Raw genomic sequence first — 16,271 nt, 5'->3', positions numbered from 1 at the left:
AAGCTGCCCCACAGACAGAAGAGTGTGAGGCTGGGAAATGCCAGAGTATTTTTCCCCATCCCTCACTATCTCAGGGAGTTTTGCCTACAGCAGCTCTATTTTCTTCATGGTTCTAGCTCCCATGTGATAGACCTGCTATAGTTTCTGCTTCTGCTGAGTAATCCCAGATGCTACAATCTTAGAGTCACATAATCCAATCGAATTTCCTAATGTGTAAAACAGGGAGAGAATCTGCTCACATTATCTAATTGTTTCAAGAAAAAAAAAAAAAGATCCCTGGTTGTCTAGAGGTTGGGGAAAAAAAACAACAAAGGATGTACATTAAAATTGTAAACAATAAAGTGCTGGACAAATAGGAATTTAAGGGTATACGAATAAGGCAATATGGTGTAGCAGAAAAGAAAACAGGACTGGGGATAATAATTCTTGGTTCAGGATCTTGCTTTTCTGCAAATTGGAGACAACACTGTTGGTAATGTAGTAGTTGCAGAGTGGCATCAATGAAAGTATTTGTGAAATTTTATATTATCAAGTATAAAAAGCTATACAAACACTAAATGAATTCACTAGTTATAAGCAGAAAAAAACTTTATTTCTATCAAATTCAAAAGTATGAACCTTCAAGCAAGATAATCAAAATAATCAATAATACAATTAACAGGATAGCATATACAGATCAGATTGGAGGTTTAGATACTTTGAAGCACATACACCAAAATTAAGAGGGCCAGCAACTGTCCCACCAAGGAAAAGCACTCTGACTCATCATAAACACACAACTTCTGGGAAACTTGAGCTGACATTTCACAGGACAGTAAACTGAAGAGACAGGTCGTCATTGGGTTACAGAACTGATGTGAGCTTGAGAGGGATCACAGTGAAATGCCATTGTAACTCAACAATTTCCCCAGAGATCTGTTCATCTCAAAAACAAGAATATATAAAAATCAGTAGTACAAATTCTCATAAAACTAGAAAAGCCCTCTAAGCCCTAATATCCTTGGAGCTTACATAAAGACTGAGTTTTCATTTTTCTTCCCTTTACTCTTCTCTAAATTAAATACAAAATAGTTTGTTATTTAGGACATTTCTGACTATAGCCAAAGCTTTAAAATGAAGACAAGAAGAATTTTATAAAATGAATTAGATACATATCAACGCTAGGGGAAATCTTCAAGATGGTCTGCTTCTTTGAAAAGCTTTAAACAGGAAAGCTTTTATTTAAAGAATGACACTGTGCTTCCGGGAATAACCTAATTATTACCAGAGGAAAGTATCTATGCCATACAAGAGCTTTCACCCTTTAGAAGTGTTTTACTGCAGCTCTCTCTCTCTCCACACACAATCGCGCGCGCACACACACACACACAGATCAAATTGGGAAATTCCCTGAAGCATACAGATAATGGCATTTATTCTGGCAAAAACTGTGCATATTGTTACAAGAAAGATAAGGGATGGCAAGTATGAACAATTATATTTCAACAGATGCAGGAAGCAGATTTTTTTCACAGTTGAAATACGGCGTCTCAACATCGGGGGCTTGCACACTTCTCATTTGGAAACCAGACTGGGTCAGTTACATGTGGAAAGGAGTAACTTACTACCAGACCACATTTCCATATTAAAAGAAGTCTCCACTACCAGGTTATTTTTTTTTTAAAGACACCAAATAGACCAGGGAGTTACTAAAAATTGAAGGGGATAGTGAGAAAGCAAGTCTGCCATGAACAGGACTTCACCTTATGAATTGCCTCTCTAGCAAAACAATCTGCAGAAAGGAAAGACACTGTTAAATGAAAGGCAATAAACGGAATTTTCAGGTGGACACAAATACCTCCTGAAATCCTGTAACCCAGCAGAGTACAGATGAGACACGCCCTCTGTAGATACAGTGTGCAACTACCAGTGTGACTCTGAGTGCCCATTTCCTGTCTCTGCACCAAAGCACCAAAAACAAAGAATCCAGGCTGAAGCAAATATGTTGTTTTATCTGTTAAAGAGAACAGGGAGCTCAAACTAGGAAAAGGTATAAAAAAGGCCCTTTGAATTTCCTGACTAATCCCTATAGGTACATGAAAACCCATTTAAAATAAACAGGATTATTTCCATTTATAATACAAGGAGGCAAGTTGAGATTATTACATAGGTAATTGATGAGGATTTGATTAGCCAATGCATGTAATGTACCTAACATGGAGTAAACAGACAGTACCTAGTGCCTATACCTGAACACATTTGGAAATATGCAGTATTTATTATTTGAGCAAAGACCTCCAGCAGGCTTCAATTCTTTGGACAAAAAGCTAATGTCAAATACTGAACTCAGGTTTTATAGTTTTATAAACTTTATAAAAGCACTATTTATGGGTTTGTGCAGGCATTTTTCTAAAGTTATCTGGTCTCAACATCTTAAATAGCAGGAAAAACCACAGCGGCCTCTCCCTCCAAGAATCCTTCCTCATTCATGGCTATCCTTACCTTTCTCCTTCCCCACCAAAGAGATGGGCACACCTAGAGTAACAATGGAGCTCATCTGAGCTTGGCTGCTAGAGGGCAGCAGGGGAGTGATCCCTGGGGAAGGATAAGACAGGAAGTGAATCTCCCCTGGTTACTGCCTCAACTGTTGCACAACAAGCAGATGGTGGGCAAAGGTTTGGATGTGGCACTCAGGGTCATGTTAATGTGTAATGGAACACAGAGACATTGGTACAAAAGTCAGGAGCTAACCTGTGTTCGATGCTTCATCATCGCTTGTTTATCTACCAGCATTTTAAGGATTACTTTATCATCAAGACCTTGTTTGGAGTGGGAGTAAGGGGGTGATTTGTTCTAATCTCAGGAAGGAAAAGTGAACAGGGTCTGGATAGCTCCAAGGAGCTCAAAAGCCTATGTGTGGGCACCATGGGCTGGGGATGGCTCAAGGGCAAAGGTCACTTCCGGGGCACAACCCAATGGACACCGAAACGGTAGTTAAGGGATATGAGCTTGCTTCCTTCATAGTTTAGCCTGGGCCCAAGCCCAGCCTACTCTGACAGTCGTTTATTCTATTCATAAGGGAGGTCTTATGCAGGAAAACTAAGACTCTCTTCTAGCAGCTTTCTTTGCTTAAGGAAAAAAAAAAAAAAAAAAAAGGAACGTCATAAAAAGGTGAACATCACTTTGGTGAGCTCTGCAATTTTTTATTTTTTTAAGAAACAGGGTCTCGCTGTGTTGCCCAGACTTGGGTGCAGAGGTGCAATCATAGCTCACTGCAGCCTCGAACTCCTAGGATCAAGCAATCCTCCTGCCTCAGTCTCCTGAGTAACTAGGACCACAAGTGTACACCACCATGGCTGGCTAATTTTTTATTTTTCTGTAGAGATGGAGTCTTGTGATATTGCCCAGCCTGGTCTTGAACTTTTGGCCTCTGACAATCTTCCCATCAAGGATTCCCAAAGCATTGGGACTACAGGCATGGACCAGCTCCACCATACCTAGACTAGTTCTATTATTCTTGATGTGAGGCCATAACCAGAACCAAGTAGACTCAAGGCCCGTGGTTGCTTGGACACAAGTAGCTGTTAATAACATCGAGGAACAAGCTCAGTCTTCTGAGTCAGGAAAACCTGAGCTGGAGTTCCAGCTACACTGGTCACCAGCAGCAGAAGCCTGGGCAAAATGCTTCACATCCCTGGGACCCCCGTCTTCTTTGTTTATCAACATGAAATCATGGCTGTTTCACAGGATGCTAGAAAGATTAAATGAGATGTTTATAAAGGTCCTAAAACCGCACATTTCACTCAGTAGATTTTCAATAAACAGTATCTATCTTAAGTCTGCGTTAGTGTTGGAGAGTATTAAATATAGCAGCCTTTCCAAGTTCTAAGTCAGTAAGAAGCCTGTTAGGATAATGGAAGCAAACTGAACTAAGAGCTGTGTAGAATGACAGAATGCAAGGTCAGGCTGGCATCTTAGAAACCAGCTGAACCACTCTCTTTGCTTAAAGGTGAAGGAACAGCCATGTGTGGCAACAGGAAAAAAAAAAAAAAAAAAAAAAAGATGTCCCTTTAATTTTACTTTTGCCAAAACATTTTCAAGATAACTTTAATTTTTACAAAATCATTTAAGGGAAAAGTAGTGAGTTTGTTGAAGAAAACCAGAAATAGATTTTTTAAAAGCCACTGACCACGAAATAAGCATTCTGTTTCTAAGACCATGAAAAAGGTATTTGTCTCTTTTTGGTCTCAGCTAGCGAGGGAGGTGAGACCAAACTGCTCAACTGCTGGACAATCTCAGCAAACACACCCACTGTTGAGACTTAAGAGTGACTCAGTGTTGACTAGAATTGTCCATTTAGCTGGAGGGGAAGGATGGATGGATGGAGGAGTGAAGTATGGAAGCAGGGATCAGGCCACTTCCCATACCTCTCCCAAACTCTAAAAGCAATGACCACATTGGAGGGTCAGCTAAACACAAAGGGAAGTGAAGAAAGAAGTTTGAAGATTTTCCTGTTTCCAAAAAGCAGTCTTTACTCTTTTTAGTATTCTATAGAATAACTCTACATTTCCTATTTTGTGGAAATTTTATCTATAGCAGAACTACTCTAAGTTGTGCAATTTTCCTCGTATCAGACTTATTTTTCTCTATACCTGGTTCCCCAGCAAACCTGAGCTTTATCTACATATCTGATATGCACCCCATCTCCACAGCTGGCATTCAATTGCAACTCTACATTCTAAAGTGCTCAGAGTCAATATAATGCACTGACGATTCATAGACCTGACTGGGCATTTTCACTGCATAAATCTAAAAAATAAACAATCTCATTATGTTTGAGAAGATGGATGGGGAGAAGACTGGTCTATATTTCCACTAAGGTAGCCAAAAAAAAATCACATGAAGGGACAATGGGAGAGGAGCTGGCAAGAGTTTGGGCAGTACTTAGAAGGAAGATGCATTCATTATCATATAGATGACATATGGCAGTGAATTGACAGAGCATTCACTGGGACATCTTCACAAAGTAAGTAATGTGTTTCAACATCACTAAAGTGTTACAATAGGCTTCTTTTCTTCTCACCAGTATGAAAAGTTAGACAGGAGTCACTCCCAGGAATAGTAAAGGATACTCGCTGGGGACAGTCATGATGCATGAAGAAGGGATACATATTTTTAAGGCAGCAGGAATAAATTTCATCATCCTTCCCAGAGGATAGGAAGAATTATTCAAGGTGGCCACCAAGTCTGGAAACCAGGCAAATCTTTTAACAAATGGTTTATTGATACTATGTTATAACGAATGACAAAATATTAGTATCTAATTCTAGACTTTATGGCCACCCCACAGGATGAATCTTTGGAACAGAAAAAAAAAAAATAAAGATTTTGTTTTTCCATAATCATAAAGCTGTTATACTTAGTCCAAGCACAGTTAGTACAACATTCTGCTCAACTCCACAGGCTCCACTCCCTTTACCACCTATTTATAATATGTTTGGGTCACTCATAGGAGTGAAACACTGTCAGCATCAATAGTTAGCAGCACTTTCAAAATACATTTTATTGTACTGAATAGAAACCGTAACTATTCAATTAGTCTAGTAATTCCAAACGGTCTTATTACTTCTATACATAAAATATGATCTTACAACATTTATGTAGCTAAATACTTATACTTCCCATGCTTTTTGAGGATTCCCAAAAGACTTTAGGGGGTTCCCAAGACTTTTAGGGTTTTTTTTTTTTTTTTCACAATAAAAGAAAGGAACAGTGTCAATCCATGAGTCAGACCAGCAGTTTAATAAGATCCTCTTCATAGCTCAGTTCCCGGTGCATACAGAAATTCAATACAACCCCATCACTCTCAGTTCTTAGAATAATTTGAGAGGGATAAGAGTAATAACTATCAGTTTTGTTTAACGGCGTAAGAGTGAAAACAGATGTAAAAAAAAAAAAAAAAGCCAAATTCTTTCATCCCAGGATGTCTGAAAACGAGAGACTCCATGGAGTGCGGATACAGAAAAGGAGTTATTCCTACCGGAAGAAAATGAACTGTGGACACAGTCACTCAAGACCAGAGAAACAACCACTGTGAGGAAGCAGCTTCAATTTCACTGTTACCAGGGGGGCACACACCAGAAAGCCTGGGACGAAGTCTGGGCTGGAGCCCTAAGGATTCATTCTCAGGCTTCCTGGTGCTGTAGTTCAACAGCCTTTGTGGGGATGGGGAGAACCAGAAACTATCACCATCATGTGTAAAAAAGAATACCACAGCAACAGCTGTCAAAAACCAGCTGGAGCTGAAGTTACACACCACTTGAAATCCACACTGTACTTGCTTTCTTGTGAAGGGCTTGAGACACGTGCAGAGACACCTTAAACAGGTGTAGATGACCTTCCTTTTCAAAGACACAGGAGGGCCTCTTGTGAACTCTTTCTACTCATTTGTTTTCCTATCAGTTCACCATTTCAACTAGAAAAGATGCTGCAAGCTACCTCAGCTAGCTTCTAATTTGGACACAGCACCAATACTACACACACAATTGAATGAATGACCACATCTTCCTGGTTCTTCCATTGGGCAGGGTCAATATGCTTCTTTGGACTGAATAGGTGTGATCTTGTTCGAGAAAAGTGTGTAAACGTAGGGCCAGATTTTGTTCGTCTCCGTCCCGGAAAATTGGTGGAGCACTCCTCGGCTCCTGAAAAACAAAGTCCAACATACAATGGCTTTTTTGGTTTCTTCTCCACATATTAGTGCAGAAGATCCTAGATATAAAACAAGCATGATCTTATGGTCTATATCATATATCACACTAAGTGCTAAACCAGCCCCTTTCAAAGGTATCAACACTTCCACTGGGTGTACCTAAATAAGGTCATAGCTTTTGCAATTCTGGTATGCTTGTCATGATGCCACCTCTTTTCTCCCCTTTAAAACATATCAAAGAATAGCATTATAGGCACCATTCCAAATGTGCCTCAATATACAATTTTCAAAAGCAAACCACTGGCCGGGCGCGGTGGCTCAAGCCTGTAATCCCAGCACTTTGGGAGGCCGAGACGGGCGGATCACGAGGTCAGGAGATCGAGACCATTCTCTGACACGGTGAAACCCCGTCTCTACTAAAAAAATACAAAAAACTAGCCAGGCGAGGTGGCGGGCGCCTGTAGTCCCAGCTACTCAGGAGGCTGAGGCAGGAGAATGGCGTGAACCCGGGAGGCAGAGCTTGCAGTGAGCCGAGATCTGGCCACTGCACTCCAGCCTGGGCGGCAGAGCGAGACTCCGTCTCAAAAAAAAAAAAAAACAAACAAACAAACAAAAAAAAAAACAAAAGCAAACCACTGACAAGCTTTGGTATATTAAAACCCTTATTACTTAATGAATCATGGAACACATGATTGCTATATCATAATAATATGATCATAGAACTCTCATCTAAAGGTTTGCTAAATTTCCTGGGGACTACAAGGCCAGAAAGTGATTGTAACAGAGTATAAACTGCTGTTTTGAATGCACTCAGCATAGAGATTTGTTTGACTTGCATGTTATTTAAAAAATGTAAATATGTTGCCAATATGAAAACTGAGATTTCCCCCAAAACACACACACAGAAAGCCAGACTTCTGCTCTTCCTGAAAAACGGGAATCATTGGCCTGTGTGCCCTAGAATGCTAACTGGCTGGAGCAGCCACCCTGTCCAGTTCAACTGTCATTCAGCTGCCTAGCTTGACACATCCCTCACCATGTTTGAGACTCATTTCCAATACCTGCCCTAGTCCCTGCAGCCATTTGAATTTTTAATCTCTGCTTTATGGTTTTAGCCTTTCTTTGTTAAACTCCCTGCAGACACTTCAAGAAGGGACACACCAAAAGTATCTTCTAATCTTCTATCCGAACCAGATATTTGTATGTGGGAGTATCAACATATGTGGGACCACTATCTTAGTCACTTAAAATTTTAAGAAAATGAAAATAAATCTCAATGTTGTTTTACATCCAGAACAGATAGAGATGATCAGGTTTGGGGTCCTTATGTTCTAACAGTTTCAGGATAAAAGTACGGAAACTTATCTTTCATGTACAGCTCCAGCATTTCATCTGACTTCTGGGAAGGTTTTGGGTTGTTAGTGTTTATCTGTCTTAAAGAAACACTACTCTGCCTCAGCCCAGTGTTCTTCCCCGTAGGCTCCACACCTTTCCAGTCTGTCCTTTGTCATGAAAATATCGAAGCACACTCACTTGTATAATTCAATGACTGGCTTTGCCACGTCTTTGTACTGTCTTAGCCTGGCAGCAACTGCTTCAGGTTTATCATCCTCCTGCTGGACTAATGGCTCACCAGTGACGTCATCAATACCCTACAAATACCAAAGAAAACAATTAATATAGACAACAGTTGGGCCATTTCATAGGTAAAAACTTTTCTGTGCAAAACCGTGTATTCACCTTTGACTCCTACCACATGAAGAATTAGGCCTTGGTGACAGTGTCAATTGTAAGAGTAGTAGAAAAAGAAATAGCACACTTAACAGTATGTTAACCTTATTTCCTGGGAGCTGACATTAAATCTTTATTAACAGTTCAGATCTTTTCGAACATGTTCCAGTGCTGTTGATAAATGCTACTTTCAATTCGGCCTAAAATTCCATGCAACCTCCCCCAACAACAAACCTTTAGACAATGTCATCTTGGTTCTCTAAATATCCCTAAAACTACCTTGTCTTCTAAAATAAAGTCTGAGTTCTTAATGCAGAAAACAAAATCTCAAAAAACCAACTTGGTTTACTTAGGAAAAATACTAATCTAGGAGAATACAGTTCAGTACCATCTCTGCCAGCTTTCCAATTCTATCCTGGCGCTTCTATGAAATTTCCCTTATTCAGGTTATTTTACTAGATCGAATAATGACATACGCTGTAGGAACGTACAGAAGGAAAAAAAAAAACTGAAGTGACTGTGTCCTCACCTAAATTATATTACTCAAAAGGGAAGCTGGTGTTGATTTGTTGAACACTTTAGCTTTTCTTATGTGTTGCTGCTTTCTCAATGTAAAATAAACAAAAAATATACCTTAACTGCTAGTTCTGATTAATACAGGTTTTATTTTATTATTTATTTATTTTATTATTTTTTTTGAGATGGAGTCTCACTCTGTTGTCCAGGCTGGAGTGCAATGGCTCTATCTCGGCTCACTGCAACCTCTGCCTCCTGGGTTCAAGTGATTCTCCTGCCTCAGCCTCCCGAGTAGGTAGGATTACAGGCGCCTGCCACCATGCCCAGTTAATCTTTGTATTTTTAGTAGAGACGGGGTTTCACCACGTTGGTCAGGCTGGTCTTGAACTCCTGACCTGAGGTGATCCACCCGCCTCGGCCTCCCAAAGTGCTGGGATTACAGGCATGAGCCATTGCACCTGGCTGGTCTTCTGTATTTGATTTGAAAATGTATATGATTTTCTGCAGTGTGTTTGTCTAATTATTTTGCTAGCCTTCTATTCTCCCCAAAAAAATCTCATGAAGCACATTATAATACAGTTATAGCTGACATCATACATAGGGTTAAATATTGAACACACTATAAATTTGGGAAAAAAGGCAAGAACTCCCCACTCTCATCATATGTGACAACATTTATCAGTTGGGTGGGGCACAGTGGCTCATGCCTATAATCTCAGCACTTTGGGAGGCCAAGGTGGGCAGATCACTTAAGGTCAGGAGTTCAAGACCAGTCTGGCCAACAAGACAAAACCCCGTCTCTACTAAAAATACAATTAGCCAGGCGTGGTGGTGGGTGCCTGTAATCCTAGCTACTCAAGAGTCTGAGGCAGGAGAATCGTTTGAACCCAGGAGGCAGAGGCTGCAGTGAAATCATGTCACTGCACTCCAGCCTGGATGACAGAGTGAGACTCTTTGTCTCAAAAAAAATTTTTTTAATAATAAAAAATGACATTTATTTTAGTGAAACTCAACCACAAAAATTAAGGAAAAGAGAAATAGAAGGCATGAATTAGAATATTTTTTAAAATGACATATTTAAAGGTGTATTAAAATAGGAATTATTAAATTACCCATGACAATCAGGGACAAACATTCTGAGAATGGAAAATTTATTTAAAAAAAAAAAAAAAAACCTTGATTTTCAATTTGTTTTAATCTCCCCAGGAATCATAGCTCCCTACAAATTGCAGAATGGACACGTTTTGAATTTTGCCTCCCATGTCCATGACTATTACTCACCAGGGGAGATAGTCACAAGAAATAAATCTGTCAGAAGGTAGGCCAGAACAGAACTGAGAGGCACAGGCAACTCAACCGGATAATCAGGAACTGGCTATAAATTTGAAATGCACTAAAATTCCATTACAGCTCAGGGCCTCGGGTATATGACTTATTCTTATGATTTATGAGTGAGCCATGTAATTATCACATGTGTATTCCATGGTTGTTAACCCAACATGACAGGAGAGATGGGGATGGGAGAAGGCTGTATATTACCTCTACTGCCACGTTCTTTATTTTACTTACAGTCACAAGGCTCAGAAAGTCATTTCCAGAATTTCAGAGCATCAGCAAATACAACCCTGTTTGCAGAAAGCAGAATGATGCTAGAGCAACGGCGCCCCTCCTTCCCAGGGAACCCGGCCACCACTGACATAGGAGTTAAGAAGAAATCACTTAGGCAGCTAGTAAGGGGATGGAAGTCCTCAGTAAGGCTTTTCTCTTTAATGAAAAGCAACCCAAATCATTTTCTAACAAAGAGCAGCCTGTAAAGTCGAGCTGCAGACATAGACAAGCAAGCTGGGAGCTTGCACGGGAGAATGCTGGCAGCAACAACGGACCAGACGTGTTCAAGATGGCGGCTCCATCTTCCCTTCTCTTTGTCAGCCCGTGTACAGTAAGAAGCAGACAAAAGTCAGCAGGCCAGGGAGAGTTCATTTGCATAATAAGATTAGGGTGGGGCCACCAGCCTTCCCTGAGCACTATGTAAACGTCGTGCCTGATCCAACCAATCTGTAAGCCCTATGTAAATCAGACACCATCTCCTCACCCTGGACTATAAAATCCAGGGCATCCACCACCAGCTGGTCTTTTCCACTTGGAGCGCACTCTTCTCCAGAGAGACAGCCGTTTCTCTTTCTCTTCTCTTCTGCCTATTGTAAACCTCCGCTCCTAAACTCTTCGTGTCCGTGTCCTAAATTTTCCTGGCGCCAGATGACGAACCCCAGGGTATATACCCCAGACAACATAGCCACTTCACCACAGCTGGTAGAGTTGATCTAGGTTAGCACTTTCACTACGGTCTTCAAAAGCAGCATGGTAATTGCAGATGTTCTTTGAGAGAAACCCAGGCTTTGAAAAGCAACTCAGTGGTAAGGCTTTTCAAATTTTATGAGAATCTCTGCATCAGCAGGTCTGGACAAAGCCAAAATGTAAAGCATCTGTGTTGGACTTCAGTGTTCCCATCTGTATTGTCAGAACTCCTTTTTTACTCCCACCCATTTTTCCCCCATCATAGCTTCTTGAGACAGATATCAGGAAGGGATCTAATAAAATAATTACAGAACTTTTACCTTTTTTGGAGGTGGGAGGGAGGCCAGGTATTACTCTGTCGCCCAGGCTGAAGTGCAGTGGCACTACAGCCTTGACCCCCACCCAGGCCAATAGGCCTGGCCCACTTTTCCATTTTTAAAAGACTTCAAAAGGAGTGCTTAACTCAAGTGAAAAAGTCTCATTGGGACTTTACTGACACAATGGCACCCAGGAGTTGGGAAGCCATTCTTAGCCCCTTGAAGTAATTTTCTATAGTAATTACTGACTCCATCTATATTCAAGTGTAATAATGTTTCCATAAAGATTAACCTAATAAGACACAATGCCATGCATTCCACATTGAATGATAACAAGTAATAGTACCTACCACCCAAAACTGGAGTTCACTATTGTAAAGACAACTCAATCTGTCTTTATCAGATAAATAGTCTTTATCATAAAGATAAACCAAAAAGTCTTTATCAAAAAGAACAATAATTATTTAAGTAAATTTGTTAAAATATCTGTATACCTTTACACATGTCTAATTTGAGCTAACTGTATCAATGTTATACTTTGAACCTTTTAAGGGTAATCGTTTTATTCCTTTAGCCTTCCCTAGTCACTTAACCACCTGCCCACTCTGCACATCAACTATGATTCCTTTCCCTCATCCAGTTCCAGCCCAGGATACAGCCCTCGTGACTTTCTCCCTGATCTTATAAAGCTAGAGATCACACACTCAACACACCAACAGATACACATATAAAGAGGTGTAGTCACTGTTTTACAAAAATAGGATCATTCTGCTGTTTGTACTTCTCATTGAAAAATACTTTCAGGGCCATGCACGGTGGCTCATACCTGTCATCCCAGCACTTTGGGAGGCCAAGGCAGGTAGATCACTTGAGGTCAGGGGTTCAAGACCAGTCCGGTCAGCATGGTGAAACCCCGTCTCTACTAAAAATACAAAAACTAGCCAGGCATGGTGGCACATGCCTGTAATCCCAGCTACTCAGGAGGCTGAGGCAGAAGAATCACTTGAACCCAGGAGGCAGAGGCTGCAACGAGCCGAGATCACACCACTGCACTCCAGCCTAGGTGATGGAGCAAGACTTCATCTCAAAAAAGAAGAGAAAAAAACTTTTAGAAGATTTCTCCATGTCAAAAAAACTATAATGCTTACCTAGTAGAATGGCTGAAATCTAAAACACTGACTACACTAAATACTGGTGACAATGTGGAGAAATAGAAACATTTACTGCTGGTGGAAATGCAAAATCAAATAACCAGTTTGGAAGACAATTTTTGCCAGTTTCTCACAAAGCTAAATATATACTTACAATCCAGCAATTACACTCCTTGGTTTTTACTCAAAATAGGTGAAAACTTACATTTGCACAAAACTCTGCACCTGAATATTTGGAGCAACTTTATTCATAAATGCCAAGACATGGAACCAAGATGTTCTTCAAAATGAATAAACTGTGGTACATCCATACAATGGAACATTATTCACTTACAAAAATAAATCAGCTACCAAGCCTCCAAAAAACACAGAATGTGTAAGTGCATATCACTAAGTGAAAGGAGCAAGTCTGACAAGCAGACATACTATATGATTCCAATGATACGACATTCTATAGAAGGCAAAATTATAAAGACAGCAAAAAGATCTGTAGTTTTCAGAAGTTTGGGGAAAATCAGGGAGGAATTAATAGGTAGGACACAGGAAATATTATAAGACCATGAAGCGATTCTGTATAAGGCAGTAATGATGGACAAATGTCATGTCATTGTGCATTTGTCAAAATCCAGACTATAAAAGAGAAAATGAGAACGCCAATGCAAACTATGAATTTTAGTTAATAACTTTTCTATTATTAGTTTATTAACTGTAACAAATGTACCACACTAATGCAAAATGCTAATAATGGAGAAGCATGAGTGAGGGACGGGATTTTCCATTTAATTTTTATGTAAACCTAAAGCTTATCTAAAAATAAGGCGTATTAAGTTTTAAGTAGTGCTAATTCATTCTTTTTACTGACTATATTATATTCCAAGATGGTATAAATATTCTCCAATTCATTTAACCATTTCCCTATAGATGAACATTCATTTGCTTTTTTGAGATTTTTTTGGTTTTGTTTTTTGGCCACTACAGCAACATTGAAACAAACATCAATGTATACATGACCTAATCTACTAATGCTTCCATTTCCACAGCTATTCTCCTAAAAGTAGCCTGAATTAAATATTTACTTAAAATTCATAATATACATTGCTATGTTGCTTTAAAAAGAGGCTACAAATACTTTGGCTAACAAAAATGAGAGTACTATTTTCCCCAGATCCCACCAGCAATAGACTTTGTTTTATTTTTTAAATAAATATATAATTATATACATTATATACTTATATTTATCGGTAATAAATATAAAATTAAAATTTTTATATTTTGATTTTGCGAGTCTAATGGATCCAAAGTGATATCCTATTTAAATACTTAAATGTCCCTTCCCTGACTACTACATTTGAACATTCAAAAAATGTTTTTTAGTCATGTAGATTTATTCTTTTTTGAATGGTCTACTCATATCCTTTTCTCCACTTTTCAATGGAAATTGTTTGTCTTTTTCTTGTCGGGTTGTGAAAGCACTTTGTATATTCTTACATGTACATGAGGTGGATTGAAGTCCAGGTTATATACCCTTCCGCTAGGAGGGTGAATCCAACGGCGGCTGAGACGATCTTTAAGTGTTTCAAATGGAATGTTCAAACTGATCACTAGATCCACTTCACAGATTTTGTCCAGGGCTTCGGCTTGTCCTAATGTCCTAGGAAAACCTAAATGCCAAAAACAATACAAGTCAAATGCGCAAGATATTGCCCAATTCCAATTAGTTCTTGAAACATTTTCAGCAACAGAATTAAATCTGCATATACCATTCTAAAAGGAGCTTCACACTCTCTGGGTGATGGGATAATTTGCATCCCAAACCTTAGCACCACATAATAAACCCGTGCCACAAACCTGCACATGTATCTTCTGAATCTAAAAGTTGAAATTATTTTTTAAAAAAGAGCTTTAACCAAGAACGTCTACCTCCATAAATGTAATATTAAAATAAAATATGCTATTCTATAACCTAGCTTCTGTATTTGGAAGACTCAAAGATTAAGGAATCACATGACAAAAATGTAAAACGCGCTAAACTAAAAATCACTAAACCAGTCCTGGCTCTAGTCCTTTCTCTGCTCTTAAGTACCTGTGTGACCTCAGGCAAGTTACATCACCTTCATTTCCACTTCTGTTAAAGAAGTGAAGGGAAAATACCATATCTTATATCCTTTGAACACTAGCCGTTTATGAGTAGGTTCTTAGGTTAGCAAAACTAACTATATACATTTATTTTAGAGTCTAAATCAATTAAAGTATGATCCTCCACCCAGACCTTCACCTGACTCTGCACTTTAACCAAAGTAGGCAATCTGATTAATAACATGGTGACTATCATAAATACTGTATTGTATACTTGAAATGTGCTGAGAGCTGATTTTAAGGATTCTCACCACACACATAAGAAATCATACCTATATGAGGTGATGGATATGTTAATTATTAAACCTGACTGTGGTAATCATGTCACACTGCATGTATCAAAGCATCACGTTGTACACCTTAAATATATACACTTATTTGTCAAGTATACTGTGATAAAGCTGGAAAAAAATTTTAAATTGTTTGAGTCTATTTAAAAGATTTTAAAGGGAACTAGAGTTTTTAAATCTATTGGGATACTGCAAAACTTATTCTTCCAACTTTTCTAAATGTGTGGAAATAACAAAATTAAAATGTGGGCTCATGGGCATCTCTTCCTTTTCTGATTTAAGTATAAGCTCTGGGTGACCTCAGGAGTTAGGTCTTATGACCCCAAATTACACTTTTCTTCAGAGACTGACCTCTTTAAATGTAACTCCAGGTTTGGCTTGGGTGGGGCTGTATAGTGGTAACTTTTTCCTAAATAAATCACTCCAGTTTATCTGCTCTGACAAAAATCTTGCTGGATCTAATATCACTTTTTAAAAAATGTCTTTATATCCTAGTTAGGTAAAAGAACCAGGTGGATGAAGAGCTGAAAGTATAATAAAAAAAGGAATATCCAGAAGAGAAACTTTAAATCCATTCAGATAAGAATACCAGCCCATCTCTACCCTTCCAAATTGGAAGTATCAAGATGACAACTTAAAAATGGGTATTCATGGCCCTGCAGCACTTACAATTCAAAGAACTCCTTTCCTTACTGTAGAAAGTTGGTGGCTCAAACATGAATGTGCAGCACTGCATTGAAACCCCTAAGTCTGTGTGAATGCCAATCTGATTTCTGAGTGCTCACTGAGTTGAATGTGACAAAATCCACCCACACTACTGCTTCAGATACCTATTGCTTGTAAACTCTCCAATATTCCCTCCAAAGCCTTCCTTACTGCCTGTGAGTCATCCACATAAAATCCCCTCTCAATGCCCGTCAGGTTCTGCCTTTCCCTGGACAACCCACTCTTCACTAAAATGTCAAGATGACAACTGGAATAAAAAGTTGCCTGCAAGGGGAGGGGGGTGGGGGGAGGGATTGCATTGGGAGTTATACCTGATGTAAATGACGAGTTGATGGGTGCTGACGAGTCAATGGGTGCAGCACACCAACATGGCACAAGTATACATACGTAACAAACCTGCACGTTATGCACATGTACC

At 39.3% G+C, this 16,271-nt stretch overlaps 1 protein-coding gene across 1 annotated transcript in view; it reads right to left on the bottom strand.

Moving 5' to 3' along the window:
• Window positions 1–566: 566 nt before the first annotated feature.
• The window catches only part of AK4 (adenylate kinase 4), a 117,912-nt gene continuing 102,207 nt past the window's right edge, over window positions 567–16,271 (bottom strand). Inside the window, exons 5-7 of the mRNA XM_011985486.1 lie at window positions 14,190–14,362; window positions 8,225–8,343; window positions 567–6,683 (exon numbers count right to left, since the gene is read on the bottom strand). Coding sequence (XP_011840876.1) covers window positions 6,569–6,683; window positions 8,225–8,343; window positions 14,190–14,362 — 407 coding nt within the window. The 3' untranslated portion in view covers window positions 567–6,568. The remainder of the gene's footprint in view (window positions 6,684–8,224; window positions 8,344–14,189; window positions 14,363–16,271) is intronic.

Source organism: Mandrillus leucophaeus, unplaced genomic scaffold (genome assembly GCF_000951045.1).
Source record: "Mandrillus leucophaeus isolate KB7577 unplaced genomic scaffold, Mleu.le_1.0 Scaffold284, whole genome shotgun sequence".
Taxonomy (NCBI): domain Eukaryota; kingdom Metazoa; phylum Chordata; class Mammalia; order Primates; family Cercopithecidae; genus Mandrillus; species Mandrillus leucophaeus.
The sequence above is the reverse complement of the archived record's forward strand: the minus strand, read 5'-3'. Positions and strand labels throughout refer to the sequence as shown.